Here is a 20,957-nt window from a genome sequence, read left to right on the forward strand (position 1 = left end):
ATAAGCGGATAGAAGACACAGTATGTACCTCCCTGCCCACTATGGGAGGTCAGGAACCCCACCCAGATATAAGCGGATAGAAGACACAGTATGTACCCCCCTGCCCACTATGGGAGGTCAGGAACCCCACCCAGATCCACCAAAGGTTTATAGTATGATTGATACAATTATTTACTGAGAACTCGTCGCTAACAGGCTGTCCTAAAATAATAACAATGTAATACTGTGTGATGTCAATTTCATTCCATCTATACAGCTCGATTCCAGCACCCCAAATTCCAGCACATTCTGCATGCAACACTGCTCACTGGAGCTGGGTGATGGAATTTTATCTAATTAGTTAGTCGTTAAACTCCCATGAGGATCGGATTTTAGCATGCTGGGATTCTAGCAATGCTTTTTGGCTTTCGGATTTTGGCATGCTGAGATTCTAGCAATGCTTTTTGGCTTTCGGATTTTGGCATGCTGGGATTCTAGCAATGCTTTTTGGCTTTCGGATTTTGGCATCCTGTGATTTTAGCAATGCTTTTTGGCTTTCAATTTTTGGCATCCTGTGATTTTAGCAATGCTTTTTGGCTTTTCTAAAGAATCCAGCAAGAGGGTATTACATACTTTTCAGTAGCATTGACTAAATTAATAAGAACAATAATGATATAGCTCTAAAACTAATTATAATAATGGATGGTATTTATAATGCGCCAATCCCAACAGACAGCAGGCTCTAGGCGCTCGTAAAATATTAAAATCTAGAGTTGTTCGGCTAAGTGGTCTTCTGGTATGACACTTGCTTTTGGATCGGAACGTCCAGAATTCGAACCTCACTCGACGCATAGTTGAGTCCTTGAAAAAAAACCTCTTTACTCACATTCTCTCACAGTACTCGGGTGTAAAATGAGTACCAACCAAGCCGTTAACAGCGTTGTCTCTGTCGGAAAAAAAGTAATATCGCCTAACAAGAGTCATGTTTCATTCTATATGTTACGTGTTGTTGTTGGCGAGGGACCCTTTGTAAAGCGCTTTGAGTACTTTTAGTGGTTATTCTTCTATATAAATGCTCTAGTTTTTAGGTCTTTTTCAGAGTTAAAAATTGTATCGCTTACCGCTGACGTCAGCTTTTTCTGCTTCTTCTTGGACCATTTTCCTGTGCCAAATTTGGTGGGGCTCTCAGGTGCATCCTCTGCAGACAAAATTTTTTTTTTTTTCAAAATACATATGATATGTATACAACAACTTAAATCTGTCAACTATTAGATAAAAGTTTGTAGAATTAAGAACTTTTGGTTCCAATTTCAGAACTTCCAGTGCATCGCTAAGTCGTTAAAACTTTCTGAAAATGAAAATTGATGCCGGATTACAGAATTTTAAGGATTTTCAAGTGTTATTTATTCCTTGTGAGCGCAAATTGTAAATCTTTAAAAATTGTTTATTGTAAAAGTTAACTATAGCGACTACAATTTTTATCTTCTAAAAACGACAAAATTTTACATTTTTTAAGCAGACTGGTGTGTAAGCTTTAGAACTGTGACCCATCGTCTTAAAACAGTATTATGTCTGGATGAACCTTAGACTTACAAATGACAATACTCTTCAACAGTCGTAACGTCACTTCCTTCCTAATGACACATGGTAACTTAGTAACACTGGCTCTAAACTATCAGAATATTGGCGGACGCCCGTATGAAGAAATATTTCTCCGGCGAGCATAAAAAGCGTATCCAGAGGGGAAAAAACATAAATTTGATCATGTTTTGACTTTTACACATTCTGATCACACGGCATATGAAAAGTTCAAGCCAGCATGAAAAATAAACAGTAATGATTTTCTTTGTTTAGAACCAAGATGGCCGCCATTGCTGGGCGGCGTGACATCAAACTACTGAATCCAATTGCTATTGTCCGTTTCACGCTATAGAAACCAGAATAAACTCCGGCTCCAAAGGCCTAATGACTCTGAATGACTACCTTTTTAAAAAATTTTTTATCAATATGTTTTGTTTGTTTTTAGGTGTTTAACGGCGCTTTCGACACTATTAAGGCCATTTAAGCGCCCTTTTATCAATATGAAAGGTTCAAAGAAAGACCAACAAGCATTTTTAAAAAATAAAAAAATAAAATTCCCTTTATTCATCCCCAAGGGGAAATTTGTCTTTAGAGTCTATTTCTATTCCAAGGGAAGACTGGAATAACCCAGGCGTCAGCCGCAGAGCAGCGCCGCAAAGTGAGCTCGGGCGAGGTGACTTGCTCAAGGCCACACAATGCAGCGGCGGGTGATTGAACTCGTTACCTTTCGGGTAGATGGCAAAGACCATACCACTGAGCCATGCTGCCCCCCCCCCCCCCCCTTTTTTTTTTTTTTTTTTAATTAAAAAAAATTTTTTTTTTAAATTTCACCTGACTAATTGATTTGAGTCATCACAATGTTTTCAACGTTACCTGGAGTGAGCGGGAATATGTGGGACGAGTGGTGAACACCAGGACTGGACTGAGCCGACCTCGCGGACGTGTCCATTCGGGCCAGGCTGGACGCCGAGGGGCCGTGGTGTAACATGGACTCCTCCACTTGGGACAGGCTCACTGTTGATCCCAGGGGGTGGATGGGGTCTTCTGTGGAAATCGATTGAAACAATGAATGTTTTGTTATTCTTGTGTGGAAATGAAATACTTGATAGACCATCGATTTTAACTGCTTTGTTTTGTTTTTTTTTTGTTTTTTTAATGTAATACCGGACCATTTATATTGATGTTATGCGTATAGGTAAAATACTCACAACACCTGCCAGCCAGACATAACATACCAACACACAAAAAAAGAATGGGGTTACTTTGAACGTTTATAGTCTGATTGATATAATTTAGTGAGAACTAATCATTAAAACGACTGTTTTCCAGACATGCCAAATTGAAAACTTCAAATTTAGTAATTTTTATGTCAATTTTTAGTAATTTGCTTTTATTATTCGTCCACCAGTGATATTGAGTTGGCATAAGAGTTCTGTAATATGTCGATTAATAAGTTTAGTTGTATTTATTTAACGTTTAGTTGTAAACTGCCAAACTGGCTACACTCCACATTGTTTTTAGTTTGAGTTGAATAGAAATAGAACAGTAAAGTTGCTGCCCCAAACGTAAACAATAACAAGTTGCTAGTGATTTCCGTTAGGGACCGGAAAAATTTACGCACAATATAGGTCTCCCAATTTTGTAGTTTGAGTTGTAGGCAATACACATTGTTTTTAGTTTGAGTTGAATAGAAATAGAACAGTAAAGTTGCTGCCCCAAACGTAAACAATAACAAGTTGCTAGTGATTTCCGTTAGGGACCGGAAAAATTTACGCACAATATAGGTCTCCCAATTTTGTAGTTTGAGTTGTAGGCAATACACTTTCAGTATTGAAAATATGTTTACATAAAATCTAACAGTTGCAGAAATAATAATATAAGACTAAATTATTCTGAAAATCAGGCTCCGAATAATTCTCGTTTTGTTCACACCAGCGCAATAATTTGCTCTGGTCTAAAAATAGATAGACTGTAATTTTTGATAAATTTTACCTTTTGTTCCATAAAATATCCATATCTAGACATTATTTGATACATGATCGAGTATTTATGAATATGTGTTTCTTTTGCCACCTAACAGCCACATTTTAAAGGTTATTTTCTTTCTATTATTTACATTGGAACGTGAGCTGTCAAGACAGGAACATGTGGTTTGCCATGTGCTTCTCGACCTTTGTTTACGTTTGGGGCAGCAACTTTACTGTTCTAAGAAACCTTTTTCCGATTTATCATCTAACAATCTTGTTGTGTTGTTCCTTGGGGGTTGACTTAAATATAATTATTATTATCGATAAAACAATATCAATACAATACACTTGGCACTACAATACAAGTTCATACATCGATGTTCCCAATAACCCTCCTGCTACGACTTCAACTGCGAAGACTTTTGACTTAATAGCCACTCCGTCTTAGATTTTGTGCCAAGTCTGAATATTTCTCTGTTGTATAGACGAGAGCGCCATCCATTCTATTTTCATATAGAACAAAAACAACAATAATAATAAGAAGAAGAAGAAGAAGAAGAAGAAGAAGAAGAAGAAGAAGAAGAAGAAGAAGAAGAAGAAGAAGAAGAAGAAGAAGAAGAAGAAGAAGAAAGAAGAAGAAGAAGAAGGAAGAAGAATTATAATAATTATAATAATGATAATAATAATAATAATAATAATAATAATAATAATAATAATAATAATAATAATAATAATAATAATAATAATAATAATAATAAAAGCTACAAGTTGATAATAATAACAATGATAAATTCTACAAGATGAGTATATCAATATCCATTCTAAGATGATAATTTACATATTATATTTTACATGTAACAATATGTAGAAGAGATCATAAAAACTGGAAAAAAGTATGAAATCTACTATTATTTTAACATCTTTTCATTTTCCTATTGCAGACCAGCCTACCGGATGTCATTCTGTCGTCACATGGGAAAAGGATGTAAGCATCAACGTAAACAAAAATGAGCTATTTATATGTGTCAGTGCATGACATAATCAGCCGGAAGGTGAAAATTTTGGATTTGCATTTATGTTTTTTTTTTGTTTTTTTTTTTTTTTGTTTTTTTTTTTTTCATTTTCTGAAAAAACATGCTCCCCAGAGCATTTTAATCTTTATTTGAAGTAAATCGGGTGATTTTTCATACAGTTATCGGTTTCGGTTATATAAGATGTATGGGAAAGGTAACCAGCAATTTTTTCAAATTTCATACTTTTTCAACTTGACTAGCTGTAAAAAATATTTAGAAATGAGATTAAGCTTTGATATTTCCCGAAGATGCACAAAAAGGGTTAATTTATAAATCATTTATGACAAGAATAAATTTTTGATTTTTTAAAATTGACCTTCTAACTAAACTTGGCAATTTCTCAGTTCAAATAATTTCACCATCCGACTGATTTTGTCATTCACTTTAACATATATTATGGGAATCCCCATTTCATGACACACAATACTATATCTAGGTCACGTAGTCATGTCCAATATAACACAATTAAAAATACAAAAATGTTGAAATTGACACATGGAACAAATCCTTAAAATTCTGAACACATTTCCAACCATAGCTAAAAACTACTCGCATAGTCATGGCGCTTACGTCCTCTTATCATAAGACGGCAGAATTTTTAAGGGAAAAAATAATTGTAACCGCTATCATCATCATATCGTGTCGCGCCAGTGGTGGATCCATTGGATGGCTTCAGGGGTGCAGCCTCTCAGGTCCATATCACTGATATGTGGTCCAAGTTCGCACTCGACCGCTATAATTTACTTCAAATATCAACAATTTACCCAATGACTTAGAGATGGTCATACAGTTCTGAAATTGGATCCAAAATTTGGTGATTCTAAGAATTTTTCATAATAGTAGGCAGGTGTGCCATTGCAAATCATGAATATTATCATTATAGATTCTGTTTTTGTTTTTGTTTTTAAGGAGCTTGCAACACATTAAGGTCATATCAGCGTCAGTAAAAAGGAAGAAAATGGGATAGTAAAAGGTCTAGAATTACAATTAAAGCACCCAAGAACAAGCAAGACAAAGGGGAATCGTGTTTCAAATAGGGAACAGATGTAGATTCCAAGAGCACACTATCATTGTACTTAGTTTGAGATCACCTAAATGTCTCATCCAGACACAAGCAAAGGCTCCTGCCAAGAGGAAAACACTTAATTGTTTACAAATCATACATATGTAAAAGGAAAAATAATACAGTACATAACAGAGAGATGATTTGCAAGGAAAAAATATCATCTCCCAAAACTAACTATACATTTGACTGTTTCCCTATCAGCCAGGGTATCCCGCCAGAGCCAGGACAAAACCAAGTAATCTCATTCCAAGACAAAGACAGAAAGCAAGTTTGAAAACATATGGGGGGGGGGTAGAAGACACAGTAAGTACCTCCCTGCCCACTATGGGAGGTCAGGAACCCCACCCAGATTATAGATTCTACAATGAGACGTGCCAATAGTGCATTAACAGCCATGCCGTGAGAATACCGTGAGAAATAATTTTTATCTACACAAAACAAAAACAATTTTGATTTCATTTACAATATATACACGTGTATGGCAGTGCAGGAAAACCAGTCAGATGGAACATTATTTTCGTTTGAGAGGTTTTATTGAATATTTCATTTTCTACATCTATAGGGAATGAGATTAGCGGAGGAGTAGCGTCCCTTGATTGGACTTCACCCATAGTCTGTGACGTCACCGACGGAAAAGTTATTAGAGAGAGAACGTCATGTTGATTGTGCGCATGCGTCTCTCGTCCTTGCTTCCGGTGAAAGCGGCTTGAGACACCTCAAAACCAAATTGACGTTCTCTCTGTTAGGTGACGTCCAATCAAGGGATGCCACTCTTCCGCTAATCTCATTCCCTACAAACTTTCCTGCCGGGTATTTTGTTCTTTATTTGAAGCAATGATGATCTTGACTAGAAGATGAGACTCGGCTAATCAAAGTCGGTATATCCAGAAAAGTAGAAAATGGGTAAGGACGTTGACAAAAGTTTGATTTCTGACAATTGCAGGGTGGCCAACTTTTCAGAAACTGAATTAGGGAAAATATTTGGTTACCGCACAATAATGTTAAGAGTGAAGTAATACACAGCCTAATACTAATTTAATACTTTACAAAGAATGAAAATGAAAACAGACATTAAGTTGACATACCTGTAAACCTTGGAAGTGAAAGGGGTAACTTTTGACATATGTATCCTCTATCCTGCATTATGCCCTCTATTGAATTTGGTGCAGAAGTCACAGCCTCTATTCTATTAATAAATATGACTTGACAATTTAAAACTAAAAAACTACACACACATTGAGACCACAGCATCACTACAATACTTTTTACACTATGTACATGATAACAGGCTTTGTTTACTGCTATTATTTGCCTTCTGAATGCAAGCTATCCATGGTGGATCTCTTGCATTTTTGCAAGAACTTGTCAGTCAATTGGACAGGTGGCATGCTTGATGAGGAGACCCTAACTTTATTAACTAAAAGACTGTTTAGAGTGGCATTGCTCAACTGAGATCTGCTTTCAGTTCTATTCTTCCTAACCAAACTAAATATCCTCTCTGATGCTGCATTACTGTGAGGAATTGAAAGAACACTCAGGGCTAGCTGATTTTCATTCGCAATTCGTCTTTTTTTACGATGGGTTTTTTTCAGGAAAAAAAACGCAGTTTCGGGACATCGGGAACGGTGGATCCATTAAGGGAATTTCCCGAAATAATCGGGAAGGTTGGCCACTCTGCAATTGGTGATCTCATGCGACTAGTGGCTGATTTTCCTGCACTGGTCTAAAGACAGATAGATAAATAGATAAGATAATAAAGATAAGATAAGATAAGATAGATAAGATAAGATAGATAAGATAAGATAGATAAGATAAGATAAGATAAGATAAGATAGATAAGAGAGATAAGATAAGATAGATAAGATAAGATAAGATAGATAAGAAAGATAAGATAGATAAGAAAGATAAGATAGATAAGATAAGATAGATAAGATAAGATAAGATAGATAGATATATAGATAAACAGATAGATTAGATAAGATAAGATAAGATAAGATAAGATAAGATAAGAAAAGATAGATAAGATAAGATAAGATAATAAGATAAGATAAGATAGATAGATATATAGATAAACAGATAGATAAGATAAGATAGATAAGATAAGATAAGATAAGATAAGATAAGATAAGATAAGATAAGATAAGATAAGATAAGATAAGATAAGATAAGATAAGATAAGATAAGATAAGATAAGATAGATAAGATAGATAGATAGATAGATAATAGATAAGATAATAGATAGATAGATAGATAGATAGATAGATAGATAGATAGATAGAAATAGATGATAGATAGATAGATAGATAGATAGATATGATAGATAGATTATAGATAGATAGATAGATAGATAGATAGATAGATAAGATAGATAGATAGATAGATAGATAGATAAATAGATAGATAGATAGATAGATAGATAGATAAATAGATAGATAGATAGATAGATAGATAGATAGATAGATAGATAGATAGATAGATAGATAAAATAGCACTTTTTTACAGTCCACAGCTTCAAGCAGCTTAGTATAACTTAAATAATAAATTAATACATTTTGGACAACACCAAATCGTGCAAACAAGTCACTACTTCAAAATGGCAGTCCCGAGTGTTTACGTCCCTGAAATCCTTATTGTCTCACCAATAATAATTAAAAAATTTTTTTTTTTTTAAAGCTTGAGCTTTTATATAGAGCAATATCCACTAAACGTGCTCAAAGCGCTTTAAATAAATCTAAATATAAATGGAGCTTTTATACAGTGCGATGTACACTAAAAAGCTCAAAGCGCTTTACAAGGTGTCCCTTGCCAATAGCAGGACTTAATATGTGGGATGAGACCTGATGCCTGTTAGGCGATATTATATTGTTTTCCGACAATTACAATGCTGTTAACAGCCAGGTATTCATTTTACACTCGAGTATGGTGAGAGAATGTGAGTAGAGAGCCTTTTCCAAGAACTCAACTCAACTATGTGCCGCTCAAAGCGGGTGGGACTCGAACCCAAGACCTTGCAATCCAAAGGCGAGTGTCATGCCTGAATTAGTCACCAAATGCATTAATTCAATATTAAAGTAATAATCAATGACAATAACACTTGAAGGAATACAACAACAACAACAACAACAATAATAATATCAATAAATCAACCAATCTGTATAAATATATAACAAATAAGATTGTTTAATAAATGTATAAATAAATAACAATTAAATTAATAGTCTAAACATAAATAAACAAACAAATAAATAAATAAACTAATAAATCAATTAATCACATAACAAAAGAAATAGAAAGAAATATATTTTATATAATTTGTAAATCAGCCAATTAAAATTAAGAGCTATTCTTTTTTCATCTATATTTAAAAATTCTAAAAAGAAAATATTTTTAAAAATTTTTTTTACAATAACAATAGTAATAATATATTTTTTTATTATTATTATTATTTTTTTTTAATTTTTAAAAGGAAAGAAAGAGAGAAGGGTTATAAACGGTATTGCTTTTTAAAAAATGTAAAAAGAAAACAGTAAATCATGCCGAAGTGTGGAAAATATTTGTGATCTCCCACTTTCATCTGGTAATTTGCCTGGGCCGACGTGCACTTATTTACAGGTCTGATAACCCGAAATGTTAGGGGCTCATTGTTGCAATGGAAATTGTCTCAAACCAACGCAAAATATTGTCCATAACACCAATGTTAAATCAAATCCATAATCGCGTTCCGTTTCAGGGCTGCTAATAATATGTCTGGGCAAACAACCTGGATTCCATAAATCAAATTCAAGCAGAAAGATCAAAATATTTTTTTAATTGCAATTTAAAAAAATTTAAGTTAAGAAAAAAAAATTTGATACTCTTCAATAAAAGATTAATTGAATTCTTCTTCTTCTTCTTCTTCTTCTTCTTCTTCTTCTTCTTCTTCTTCTTCTTCTTCTTCTTCTCCTTCTTCTTCTTCTTCTTCTTCTTCTCCATCTTCTTCTTCTTCTTCTTTTTTTTCTTCTATTAAAATTCCCTTTATTCATCCCCAAGTGGAAATTTGGCTTTAGGGTCTATTCCAAGGGAAGACTGGAATAACCCAGGTGTCAGCCGCACTGCAGCGCTGCAAAGTGAGCTAGGGTGAGGTGACTAGCTCAAGGCCACACAACGAGGCGGGTAGTCGAACTCTGTACCTTTTGGGTACAAAGCAATGACCGTACCGCTGAGCCACACTGTCGTCCCCTTAGGCACTACACATACAAAATACGAACAGGGCGCACAAAACATAAATATAATATTACTACTCAAAAACCTATCTGAAGAGGAATTGAATGTTTTCAAAACGTTCCTAAAATTTTCTGAGCAAGATCGTCAGTTTCCATTTTATTTTTCATCATTTAACCCAGAAAAACATATCAATACAGGTTGAAGTGGAAGGTCACAGGAATTGAAAAACCAAAAATACAAACAAAAAAACAAAAAACACCAATGTTAATCCACCAAAGAGAAGAAAAAAACTAAAAACAAAAACCAATACAACATCAAAGGTAGTTAATCCATTCCAACGGTGAATCATTTACCGGGAGACATTTCAGTCTGAAGGTTCATCGGTTCACTCGACGATTTCGGCATGTTCTTCTCCGTGGCCCTGTGGACCGACAGAGTCCTGGGCCGGCTGAATTTACGGGAGAAGGAGGAGAATCCTCCCAGCGTGGGGCCCTGTCGTTTTTGGCCTGGAATCCCTCCTGATAGCAAGCAGCATTGATGAAATTGGACGTGGTCGTTACAATAATAATCAAATAAATATAATATATAAAATTCCCTCTATTCGTCCCATATGGGAAATTTGTCTCTAGAGTCTATTCCAAGGAAGACTGGAGTAACCCAGGCATCAGCCGCAGTGCAGTGCCAAAATCTTAGCTAGGTTGAGGTGACTCGCTCAAGGCCACACAGCGCAGCAGGTATTCAAACTCAGTACCTGTCGGTTACGAAGCAAAGACCGTACCACTGAGTCACGCTGCCTCGTACAATATTATTAGCGATGCCTAACATCAATAGGGACACTTATTGTAGTGAGCAGAATAGTGGTCGTGAACCAACTTTTCCATATTGTTAATGGCTGTGATATTGTTTCCATGTCCAGCTACACCTATTTCAGCTTTATATCAAACACCACTTGTCTCTTTCAGATTATTCAACACCGAACTCATCATTTTCTCATTTTCAGTTTAATTGAACTAAGCAATTAATTATGATGCATCAAGTAACTCGGGAAACTATTGCTGAAATGTTTTGTTTTAATTGGTTTGGGAGCTTAACGGTGGGGGTGGGGATTTGTTTCTTGGATTCAACTTTGAAATTCATATATAGTTTAGTTTTTTTTTAATGTTTTTAAACTAGAGAGGCAAAAATTGAAATTTAAAATGTCCAGTCTCTTTGACTATGGTGAAGAATTTGACAGACGTGTATGTTGTAATATTGATGATGATTATAATAATGATGATGATTATAAATATAAACAATAAACTTACCCCTATGACCTCCGCCAGAAGCACCTCCACCACCAGTACTTTTCTTCCTGTTGTTGTTGTTGTTGTTGGTGTTTTTGGCAGTGTTGAGATTGTCGTAGGCGCTGATGCTGTCATTGCTACTCATGACACTGACACCTCCTTGGTGGAAATAAGTGGGAGGCCTCATGTATTGCTGTGGGGAGAAGACAAATCGAAATACAGACACTATTTTTTAGACACACCACTTCTCAAAACAGCTATGTGGTCTCGTGGTATGACACTTGCCTTTGGATCAGAAGGTCCTGGATTCGAACCAAACTCTGAGCAGTGCACAGTTAAGTCCTTGTAAAAGGCTTTTTTAACCATTCTCTCAATGTACTTCCACCAAATCCAAGCATCAGTAACACACTTTATAGTCACCTGGAACAACTACAAAAGACGTCTAACTTCTACGTCATGGCACAAGACTGAAGTGCTAGAGCTCAGGTGGTCGCTGGTTCGGATAAGTAAGTAAGTAAGTAAGTAAGTAAGTAAGTAAGTAAGTAAGTAAGTAAGTAAGTAAGTAAGTAAGTAAGTAAGTAAGTAAGTAAGTAAGTAAGTATGATGATAACAGCAAAAGCTTTAAAAAATAACTTACACTTGGTTCTCTGATGTAGAGGGCCATGAGCACAAAGTAATGGACGTCTGCCACGGGTGGGAACTTCATCAAAGTGGTCAAGCAGGTTGTGTAGTCATTGGAGATCACTGAAGACATTTCAATATGAAAAAAATAAATAAATAAATAAATAATATAAAATAAATAAAATTCCCTTTATTCATCCTGTAGGGGAAACTTGTCTATAGATAGTATGCGCTTGGCTAAGGAGTTCACAACATTGCCATCCGGAAGTATAACGGACCAACACACAAAACTTTGTGTAACCATGGACGTTTATAGGCAGGTTAATACAGTTTAGTGAGAATTACTCATAAACGCAGATAGCAAAAAACAATAACAAAGACCTGAGTGACGTCATCTTCGAACTATCTATAATGTCTATTCCAAGGGAAGACTGGAATAACCCAGGCATCGGCTGCAGTGCAGCACCGCAAATAGAGCTAAAGCAAGGTGGCTTGCTCAAGGCCACACAGCACAGCGGCAGGTAATCGAACTCGGTACCTTTTGGGTAGGAAGCAAAGACCGTATCGCTGAGCCACACTGCCCGAAAACATGAAAAGGAAAATATATTCAGGGTGTCCATAAAATCTTTCCCTGATTTCAAAGACTTTTAATTCTTAAACCTGTATAGATATTTGCGGTTGGTTTTCATCATCTTCTAAGAAAACGTCTTACATTTACGCCCACTGGTCACCAGCCTTAGTTACATCACCAAAGTAAGCAAAAAGAACATAAACTTAAAAGGCCTCGCTTTTCTCTTCTTCTATTTCGGAATCACAACAGTGCGACAAAAATTCTCTTTGTGTAATGTGATTGCATGAAATAAAATCGCCAAAAGCAGCTGAACAACGTTTCATGTCCCAATTTGGCAGACCATTACAGGACATGAAAATGATTAAGAAAAAAAAAAACAAAAAAAAAACTGGTATTCTAAATTTGCTGAGACACAAAGTAAATAAATAATATGGAGCTGAATGTAAGCTTCGATTTTATAACACAGATCAAATGAACGTTTCGGGTTTCCCCTTTATCAACAAAACGGGATGAATGATACGATGTTACAATGTAACAGCGCCACTACCACATTATCTCATTCATCTGTAGTGTTTCATTCATCCTGTTTTATTGATAAAGGGGAAACCCGAAACATTCATTTGATCTGTTCTTGTAATAAAATCGAAGCTTATATTCAATTTCATATTATTTATTTCTTCTAGCTTCGAGCAGCAACATTTACATGAGACACAAAGTGAATGTTTGGTATTGGAAAATGCACAACAAAAGGAGTTCCAGGCCCGTCTGTCTTTACAGTGAAAACGATTACTATGTAGATATGCTACAATTATATGCTGCATCCCATCTTCATGAATATCGGCTGTAGATAATTGTTCAGTAAGAAGTCCTACTCCACCTTGGATACAGACCATTCGCAAATTTCTAAATGACACGTTTTCAAACAGATGGATTGGGAGAGATGGACTCGATGACCTGGCCACCTGGATCATCAGACATTTCATATGAGTTTTTCTTATGAGGCTAAAAAATAAAAACAATTGTTTATTGAGCTGTTACATCGTGCAATATCCACTGAAAAATATGCTCAAAGCCCTTTACAAGGGTCCCTGGCCAACAGCAACATTTAACATGTAGGACGGGACATGACGTCTGTTAAGGCGATATTACATTTTTTTTTTCGGACAGAGACAACCAGGTACTCATTTTACACCTGAGTATGGTGAGAGAATGTGAGTAAAGAGCCTTCTCCAAGGACTCCACTATGCGTCGAGCGAGCAAGGCTCAAACCCAGGACGTTCCGATCCTAAAGCGAGTGTCATACCGATAGACCACATAGCCGCACGAGAACTCGAAAATAGGTTGAATGCGCTTGTAGGTAAAATAGAAATTAACTGATGTCCAGACATATTTCATTCAGAGATCCGTTAAATTCTTCGTTTACACATTCAGTTTTCATGAGTTGTTGTCACTTCTGGATATCAGTCCAGCCGTGGATGAATTAACAGTTACATAAAAATGGGCCTTAACTATACATTTAACTGATTCCCTCTCAGCCAAGAACTCCAGCAAGACCCAGGACAAAACCAAGTAATCCGACTAAGACAAAGACAGAAAGCAACTCAGAAAACAGATACAGGGGAGATAGACGACACAGCAAGTGACCTCCCCGCCCACCATTGAAGATCAAAATACCCCACCCAGGCATACTATCTATAACGGACAGCACAGGGAACTGTGGGAAGTTGGACACTTAACTTATAATTTTTCCTGATGTAAATCAACATGGCCACAAAGATGTAGCCTACTGTATCAAATAGCCCCCCCCCCCCCCCTCCCATCTAATTTTTTTTTTCAGAATTTTATTTTGTGCAACCCCCCCCCCCCCCCCCCCCCCCGTCACTTATCCCACCCCGAAGCTTATTCGAAAGCTCCCCTCTCCCTTCTACTAAATTTCAGCTCATAAAATAAATCGGTGAAAATTCACCAGAAGGGAAAATATAACCAAAAAAAGGTAAATAAAAGAAGGAAAAAAAATGTCTACGAAAAATGTAAAAGTTTTACTTAGCAGCAAATTTGATTGAAAGTAAGTCAGTTTAGACATTACATCTCACCTCGCTTCAATTAGAAAATGCCCAAAATGCACATCACCCTCCATCTGATCTACGGATTGGTGAAATTGGGCATTCCCCCCCCCCCCCCACCCCACCTCTACCAACTCCTTGTTTATTCTAACTCCTCATTCAATAGATGTTTGGCCAAAGTGCACCCAACGACCCGAGCACAAAGAGAAATGATAAGAGATAAACCCGGGCAGGAGTTGGACACTTACAATCTTTCCTGATATAAATCAACATGGCCACAAAGATGTAGTCGACCAGGTCAAACCCGATCCCGTCTCCAAAGATTGCGTCCCACAGCATGAGGATATCCTGCATGGGGAACTCGCGTCCAAACAGCAAACGGAGCCATCGGCTGGAAAACAAAAAACAAAAACAATTTCATAACTGTTATGATCGCTGGCACCATCCGTAAACAAAAAGGTGATTATTTTAGATTGTATTTTCAAGACGTCTAACTTCTACGTCGTGGCACAAGACCGAAGAGCTAGAGCTCAGGTGGTCGCTGGTTCGGATAAGTAAGGAGGATTGTATTTTCAAAGAAGCTTTCTCATGTTCACATGAATGGAAAAACAACCAAACATGGGATGAATAAAGGGATTTTTCTTTTCTTTTCTTTTTAAAAAATTTTATTTATAATTAAACAGAAAACCGACAACCTTGTTGTTGAAATTTGCACTTTACATTTATTACATTAACAATAATTTTTAATTACAAACCAACACAACGTACATGCCGTATATCTGTGGGGCGATTTCCAAACGCTCCAGGTGCTGATGAAGCTCAGGATCCAGTTTTTTGAGAACGTAGTCCTGGATTCTGGTCAGCTTGGTCACGATGGCGCTAGACGGATTGAGGTCGTTGGACCTGGCGAATGGCGTGGCGTTGATAATCTCCAGGCTCCTCATTGAACCACTCTGAAATAATCATTCAAGTCGTGAGAGGAAATAGGAAGAAGATGATGGAGGTCGATTGGACACATGCTTAGAAAGAACGACTCCACTATAACAAAGAAAGTATTGGACTGGAACCCTCAGGGCAGAAGATCAAGGGGAAGGCCACGAGGAACATGGAAAAGAATTAAAGAAGCTGATATACAGAGAAGTGGTAAGACCTGGAATGAGATTAAAAAGTTAGCTCGGGATAGAGAAGGATGGAAACTGTTTGTCTGTGGCCTATACCCTGACCCAGGGTGAAAAAGGCAATGATGATGATGATGATTAATCTTTAACTTGAGCTTTTGAGCTTTCATATAGCGCAATATCACTAAACGTGCTCAAAGCGCTTTACAAGGGGTCCCTGGCCAACAGCAACATGTACGTAACATGTAGGACGTGACATGACGCCTGCTAGGCGATATTATATATTTTTCGGACAAAGACAACACTATAAACGGCCAGGTACTTATTTTACACCTGAGTACGGTGAGAGAATGTGTGTAAAGAGCCTTTTCCAAGGACTCAACTATGCGCCGAGCAAGGCTCCAACTCCAACCCAGGACGTTCCGATACGAAAGCGAGTGTCATACCACAAGACCACATAGCCGCAATTTTTCACAACAGTCATCACAGTTTAGCCTCCTGTTTATCTTTCTGAACTAATTAATAAACCTTAAGCTTGAACCAGAAACCTTCAGTCATCACATGACACCACTCCATTATCTGTATAAAACATCAAGCTAAAACCTTTTGGTGATCGCTCTTTTCAATATTATGACCCGAAACTCTGGAATAATAATAATAATAATAATAATAATAATAATAATAATAATAATAATAATAATAATAATAATAATAATAATAATAATAATAACAATAATAATAATAATAACAATAATAATAATAATAATAATAATAATAATAATAATAATAATAATAATAATAATAATAATAATAATAATAATAATAATAATAATAATAATAATAATAATAATAATAACAATAATAATAATAATAATAATAATAATACCGCACATTTATATAACGCCAACATTTCATGCAATATGAGCTCTAGGCGGTTTACAAAAATAAAAATTATATATCATTAATTAAACAATGACTACAGCTATTAGATACAGACATATTCAACATTTAAAACGCTATCAACATAGAAATACATTTTAAAAGAAAAGAAAACCAAGCAAAGAAATACCCTACCTCAACTCAACCCATTAGAGAAATCGAGAATATCTCAAATGTTAATTCTGCTGTGAAAACCCACTCTTTCACAACTCATTTTATCCCATGCCGCTGTCTTGTCTGTACACTATTATTTTATCAATACTAACGAAAGAGTGAAAATGGAGAGGCTTCGTATGGGAACAAAACAGACAATGGACGTTTCGGGTACAAATCCTTCGTCAGCACAACAGTACACAAATATACGTGGTAAACAAATAAAATATATGTATTTAATTTTATTTGTTTTCCACGTTTATTTGTGTACTGTTGTGCTGACGAAGGATTTGTACCCGAAACGTCCATTGTTTTATTCCCATACGGAGCATCTCCATTTTCACTCTTTTGTTAGTATTTTACGATCACCGGCTTCAGGCAGCCCCTACCGTTTTCTATTTTATCAATATGTATTTTTGTTTCCATGTTTAAACTTGACTAGTTGTGTTTCGTAACTTTATTCATTATAAAATATGTGACCCATCGTCTCAAAACGGTAATATGTTGGAACGAACCAGATGCTTAAAAGCCAAATTTAATGTGAAACTGGTCAAAAAGATAAATTGTTGGCATTAGCACCTTAAAATATGGTTGCCATTCTCTTCAATAACTCATATAAACTCAACACAAGTCTGATATTTCTGGGTATAAATTCAATTTTCAACATATTTACCAACCCGACTTAATACCGTTTTGAGACGAAGGGTCACATATAATCTATATTTGTCTAGTCCTTGTTTTAATTTGCTAGTCAAAAAATCCTAATCCTGGGACATGCCAGGGTCATTTCCTTACATAGAAACAGTCTAATTGTTGTTAAAATAAATTTTTTAAAAATAATAATATATAAAATTTCCTTTATTCATCCCCAAGGGGAAATTTGTCTTTAGGGTCTATCCCAAGGGAAGACTGGAATAACCCAGGCGTCAGCCGCAGAGCAGCGCCGCAAAGAGAGCTAGGGCGAGGTGACTTGCTCAAGGCCATACAACGAGGCGGGTAGTCGAACTCGGTACCTTTTGGGTACGAAGCAAAGGCCGTACTGCTGAGCCACGTGCCCCCCCCCCCCCCCCCCCCCAAATTTTTTCCAATTGACAATCTGGACAGTCTTGATTAGCCGCTATGAATTTATGAATTTGAGTAACTTATTACAAACTTCATAAAGGTTTCTCTGCCACCACCAGGGACTTGGTTACAGTTTAGAAAAGACACACTATTATTATTATTATTATTATTATTATTATTATTATTATTATTATTATTATTATTATTATTATTATTTATTATTAAAATTTCCCCGTGGGAAAGCCACGAGGAACATGGAGAAGAATTAAAGAAGCTGATATATAGATAGTATGCAGATGACGTCACTCAGGCCTTTGTTATTGTTTTTGCCATCCGCGTTTGTGAGTTGTTCTCACTAAACTGTATTAACCAGACTATAAAAGTTCATGGTTACACAGAGTTTATGTGTTGGTCTGTTCTACTTCTGGATGGCAATGTTGTGAACTCCTTGGCCAAGCGCATTCTATCTATAGAGAAGTGTTAAGACATGGAATGAGATTTTTAAAAAGTTAGCTCAGGATAGAAAAGGATGGAAACTGTTTGTCTGTGGCCTATACCCTGACCCAGGGTGAAAAAGGCAAATGATGATGATGATGATGATTATTAAATTACCTTTGGACAGAGATCCCTGGAGAGATACCACGGCTCTACGGTCTCCATCACTTGACAGAACATAGAGCTGGATGAAGAAGGATTACAGTCTATTTCATCGCAAATAAAATAATAAATAAATAGATAAACAATAAATAAATAAAGAATAAATAAATAAAGAGAGGTAGACTGATTTTTTGGGATGGATATTTTCTTCTATTTTTCTTTCTTGTTTTGTCTGACACCTTTCATTCACTTGTTCAGATCTTCATCCAGACACAAGCACAGGATCCTACTAGAGAAACACACTTAAATGTTTACAAAATAAATTTTAATATATATATATATATATATATATATATATATATATATATATATATATATATATATATATATATATATATATATATATATATATATATATGAGCCAAGGTCAAAAGGTGCCAATTTTTTTCTCAAAATAAAAGTGACATAATAGTCTATTCACGTTTCTATATGTGTAGCAAAAACCCTGTACTTCATGAATCAAAGGCCCTTTAGATAACTTTAAGGTCTAACGCAGCATTATATCGCCAACAATACCTATAGGTTGCTGGTGTCACCTGTGACCGGTGACACCAAAATGAGACAAAAAACTCAATAACCAAATGATTTTTGTTGAGTATCAAACTTTATTTAGTAAGTTATGATGAAAAAGACACAATCAACAACAATCATAGTACAATAGTGTTACCAACTATTGGAGAAAATGTTGCTTTTTGGTGTCATCGGTCACAAGCAACATAGAATACAAATATATTATTTCATAAAAATGTTTATACATTAACAACAACAACAATATTGCATATGTTTATTACCAGCAATGTTCAGAAACTTTTGGAATAAAATATTGGGAAATAATGTGACCAAAGCATATCTTATTTAGCGACATTGTGTCACTTGTGACATTAGACCGATGACACCATTACTTATGTCATAAGCAATACCAAATTGCAATTTCGACAATATATCATTAATTTCAGTCAAACCAGTGTATTAACCACAGTTAAATATGGAATTTAATAATATTTCAGAAACCAAAGACTTCAAAAATAGAAATATACATGGAAATTAGAGCATCTGAATGTGGCTTGTGACACAAGACCGGTGACACCATTACTTATGTCACAAGCAACACCAAATCACACTTTCGTCCATACTATATCATTATTTTCAGTCAAAAAAGCATAATAACCACTTTAAAATGAAATTCAATAATATTTTAAGAAACCAAATACTTTCAAATTGGAAATATACTTAGAAATTAGCAATACCATTGTTGCTATTACTTTGGTCAAAATCGGCACTAGAACGCAATTTTGCCTCAATAAATCAAGAATAGCAACTGAACACATGTAATATAGCCTGTTAAAATGTAATTCAATGATATTTCAAGCTTTGAAGAACATGAAAACAGAAATACATTAGAAACTTCAAACTTAAGTGTCACCTGTGACATTTTAACCAATGACACCAATGGTCACAAAAAGTACCAGAAGTCACACAAACACGAGATAAATATCAGCCATGGTAATGAATTCATGTAACCATACGGTAACATCCACCCTACTGCTCAAATCTGCTAGTTTGTAGTAATTTAGTGTGTTAATAGTAAATCAAATCAAATTTCTGGACAACCCTTCTTTTATTTGGATTCGTCAAAAGCTTGAGTTTTGTCTTTTTCTTGATTTATAAAACCCTGAAACATAAAAAAATTAGAATTACAAGGAAATATTAATTGTGTCATAATCACAGTCTTATGTGAGATGTCATAATATCATATTTGTAAATAGAATAACAGCTGAAAACATAATTTTTTTGGTGGCACTTTGTAAAATCCAATATCAAGTGTTGCTTGTGACAATGTAAAATAGCGATGACACCAAAGTTCAACTTACCTTTTCTGCCTGGAGCCTGCACTTCAAAGACTGGTAAGAAGGGTGGATCAAAATTGCGAATCGCCATTTAACGAAACAAACTTCCACGTGTTCACGCATGCCGTGTTGCTTGTGACAAATGACACCAAAACCAATAAATCTCAATATCGGCAAAACGGTATACATTTAATCCAAGATTTGAGTTCAGATAGTAAATCTATGCTTTTTGCTCATAATAAAACATTTTATAAACATTAAACATGAGCTTTAAAGTTTCGTGTCGAGTCTTAGTATTGTGCTGTGTTTGATGACACCAAAGGTCACAAGCAACACCAACTTTATAAGAACTCTATATGAAACTTAATCAGATATGTAATATTCTGCAATTGCGTTTACAAGTAAATTTTGACTTTATACTATTAGTCAAATTTCAATCACGTGAGCTAAAACATCACATTTAATTTCTACATGATTTCTAAAAAGGTGATGCGTTGACCTCGTTTTAAGCACATGCCAAACAGCATTCAAATTTCACTTTCATGTTGTTTATTTCATATTCTGTTGAACAGAGTATGTCTCATTTTATCTCTCTTTCATATTATCAATTGATTACAAGCATTAACCCAATGAAAATAGCCCATTATTAAGTAAAAATCAAATTTTCTTAACACTGGTATCAGGCGGGCACCTTTTGACCTTGGCTCATATATATATATATATATATATATATATATATATATATATATATATATATATATATATATATAATAT

The 20,957-nt window shown here is 35.4% G+C and overlaps 1 protein-coding gene across 19 annotated transcripts in view; it reads right to left on the reverse strand.

Annotated features, from left to right (window-relative positions):
- Positions 1–20,957, reverse strand: part of LOC144958412 (TBC1 domain family member 5-like) — a 104,158-nt gene that overhangs the window by 4,558 nt on the left and 78,643 nt on the right. For 12 of the 19 annotated variants that reach the window (XM_078890424.1, XM_078890426.1, XM_078890425.1 and 9 more), the window contains 8 exons: positions 18,292–18,358; positions 15,176–15,360; positions 14,656–14,798; positions 11,790–11,896; positions 11,174–11,345; positions 10,223–10,387; positions 2,434–2,604; positions 1,101–1,177 (listed from right to left, as the gene is read on the reverse strand). In XM_078890424.1, the coding sequence (XP_078746550.1) occupies positions 1,101–1,177; positions 2,434–2,604; positions 10,223–10,387; positions 11,174–11,345; positions 11,790–11,896; positions 14,656–14,798; positions 15,176–15,360; positions 18,292–18,358 (1,087 nt within the window). The remainder of the gene's footprint in view (positions 1–1,100; positions 1,178–2,433; positions 2,605–10,222; positions 10,388–11,173; positions 11,346–11,789; positions 11,897–14,655; positions 14,799–15,175; positions 15,361–18,291; positions 18,359–20,957) is intronic. The other 7 variants (XM_078890428.1, XM_078890438.1, XM_078890440.1 and 4 more) reach the window with 1 other exon arrangement.

This window comes from Berghia stephanieae, chromosome 12 (assembly GCF_034508935.2).
Source record: "Berghia stephanieae isolate SIO BIC M18660-M18661 chromosome 12, UCSD_Bste_1.3, whole genome shotgun sequence".
Lineage (NCBI taxonomy): Eukaryota > Metazoa > Mollusca > Gastropoda > Nudibranchia > Aeolidiidae > Berghia > Berghia stephanieae.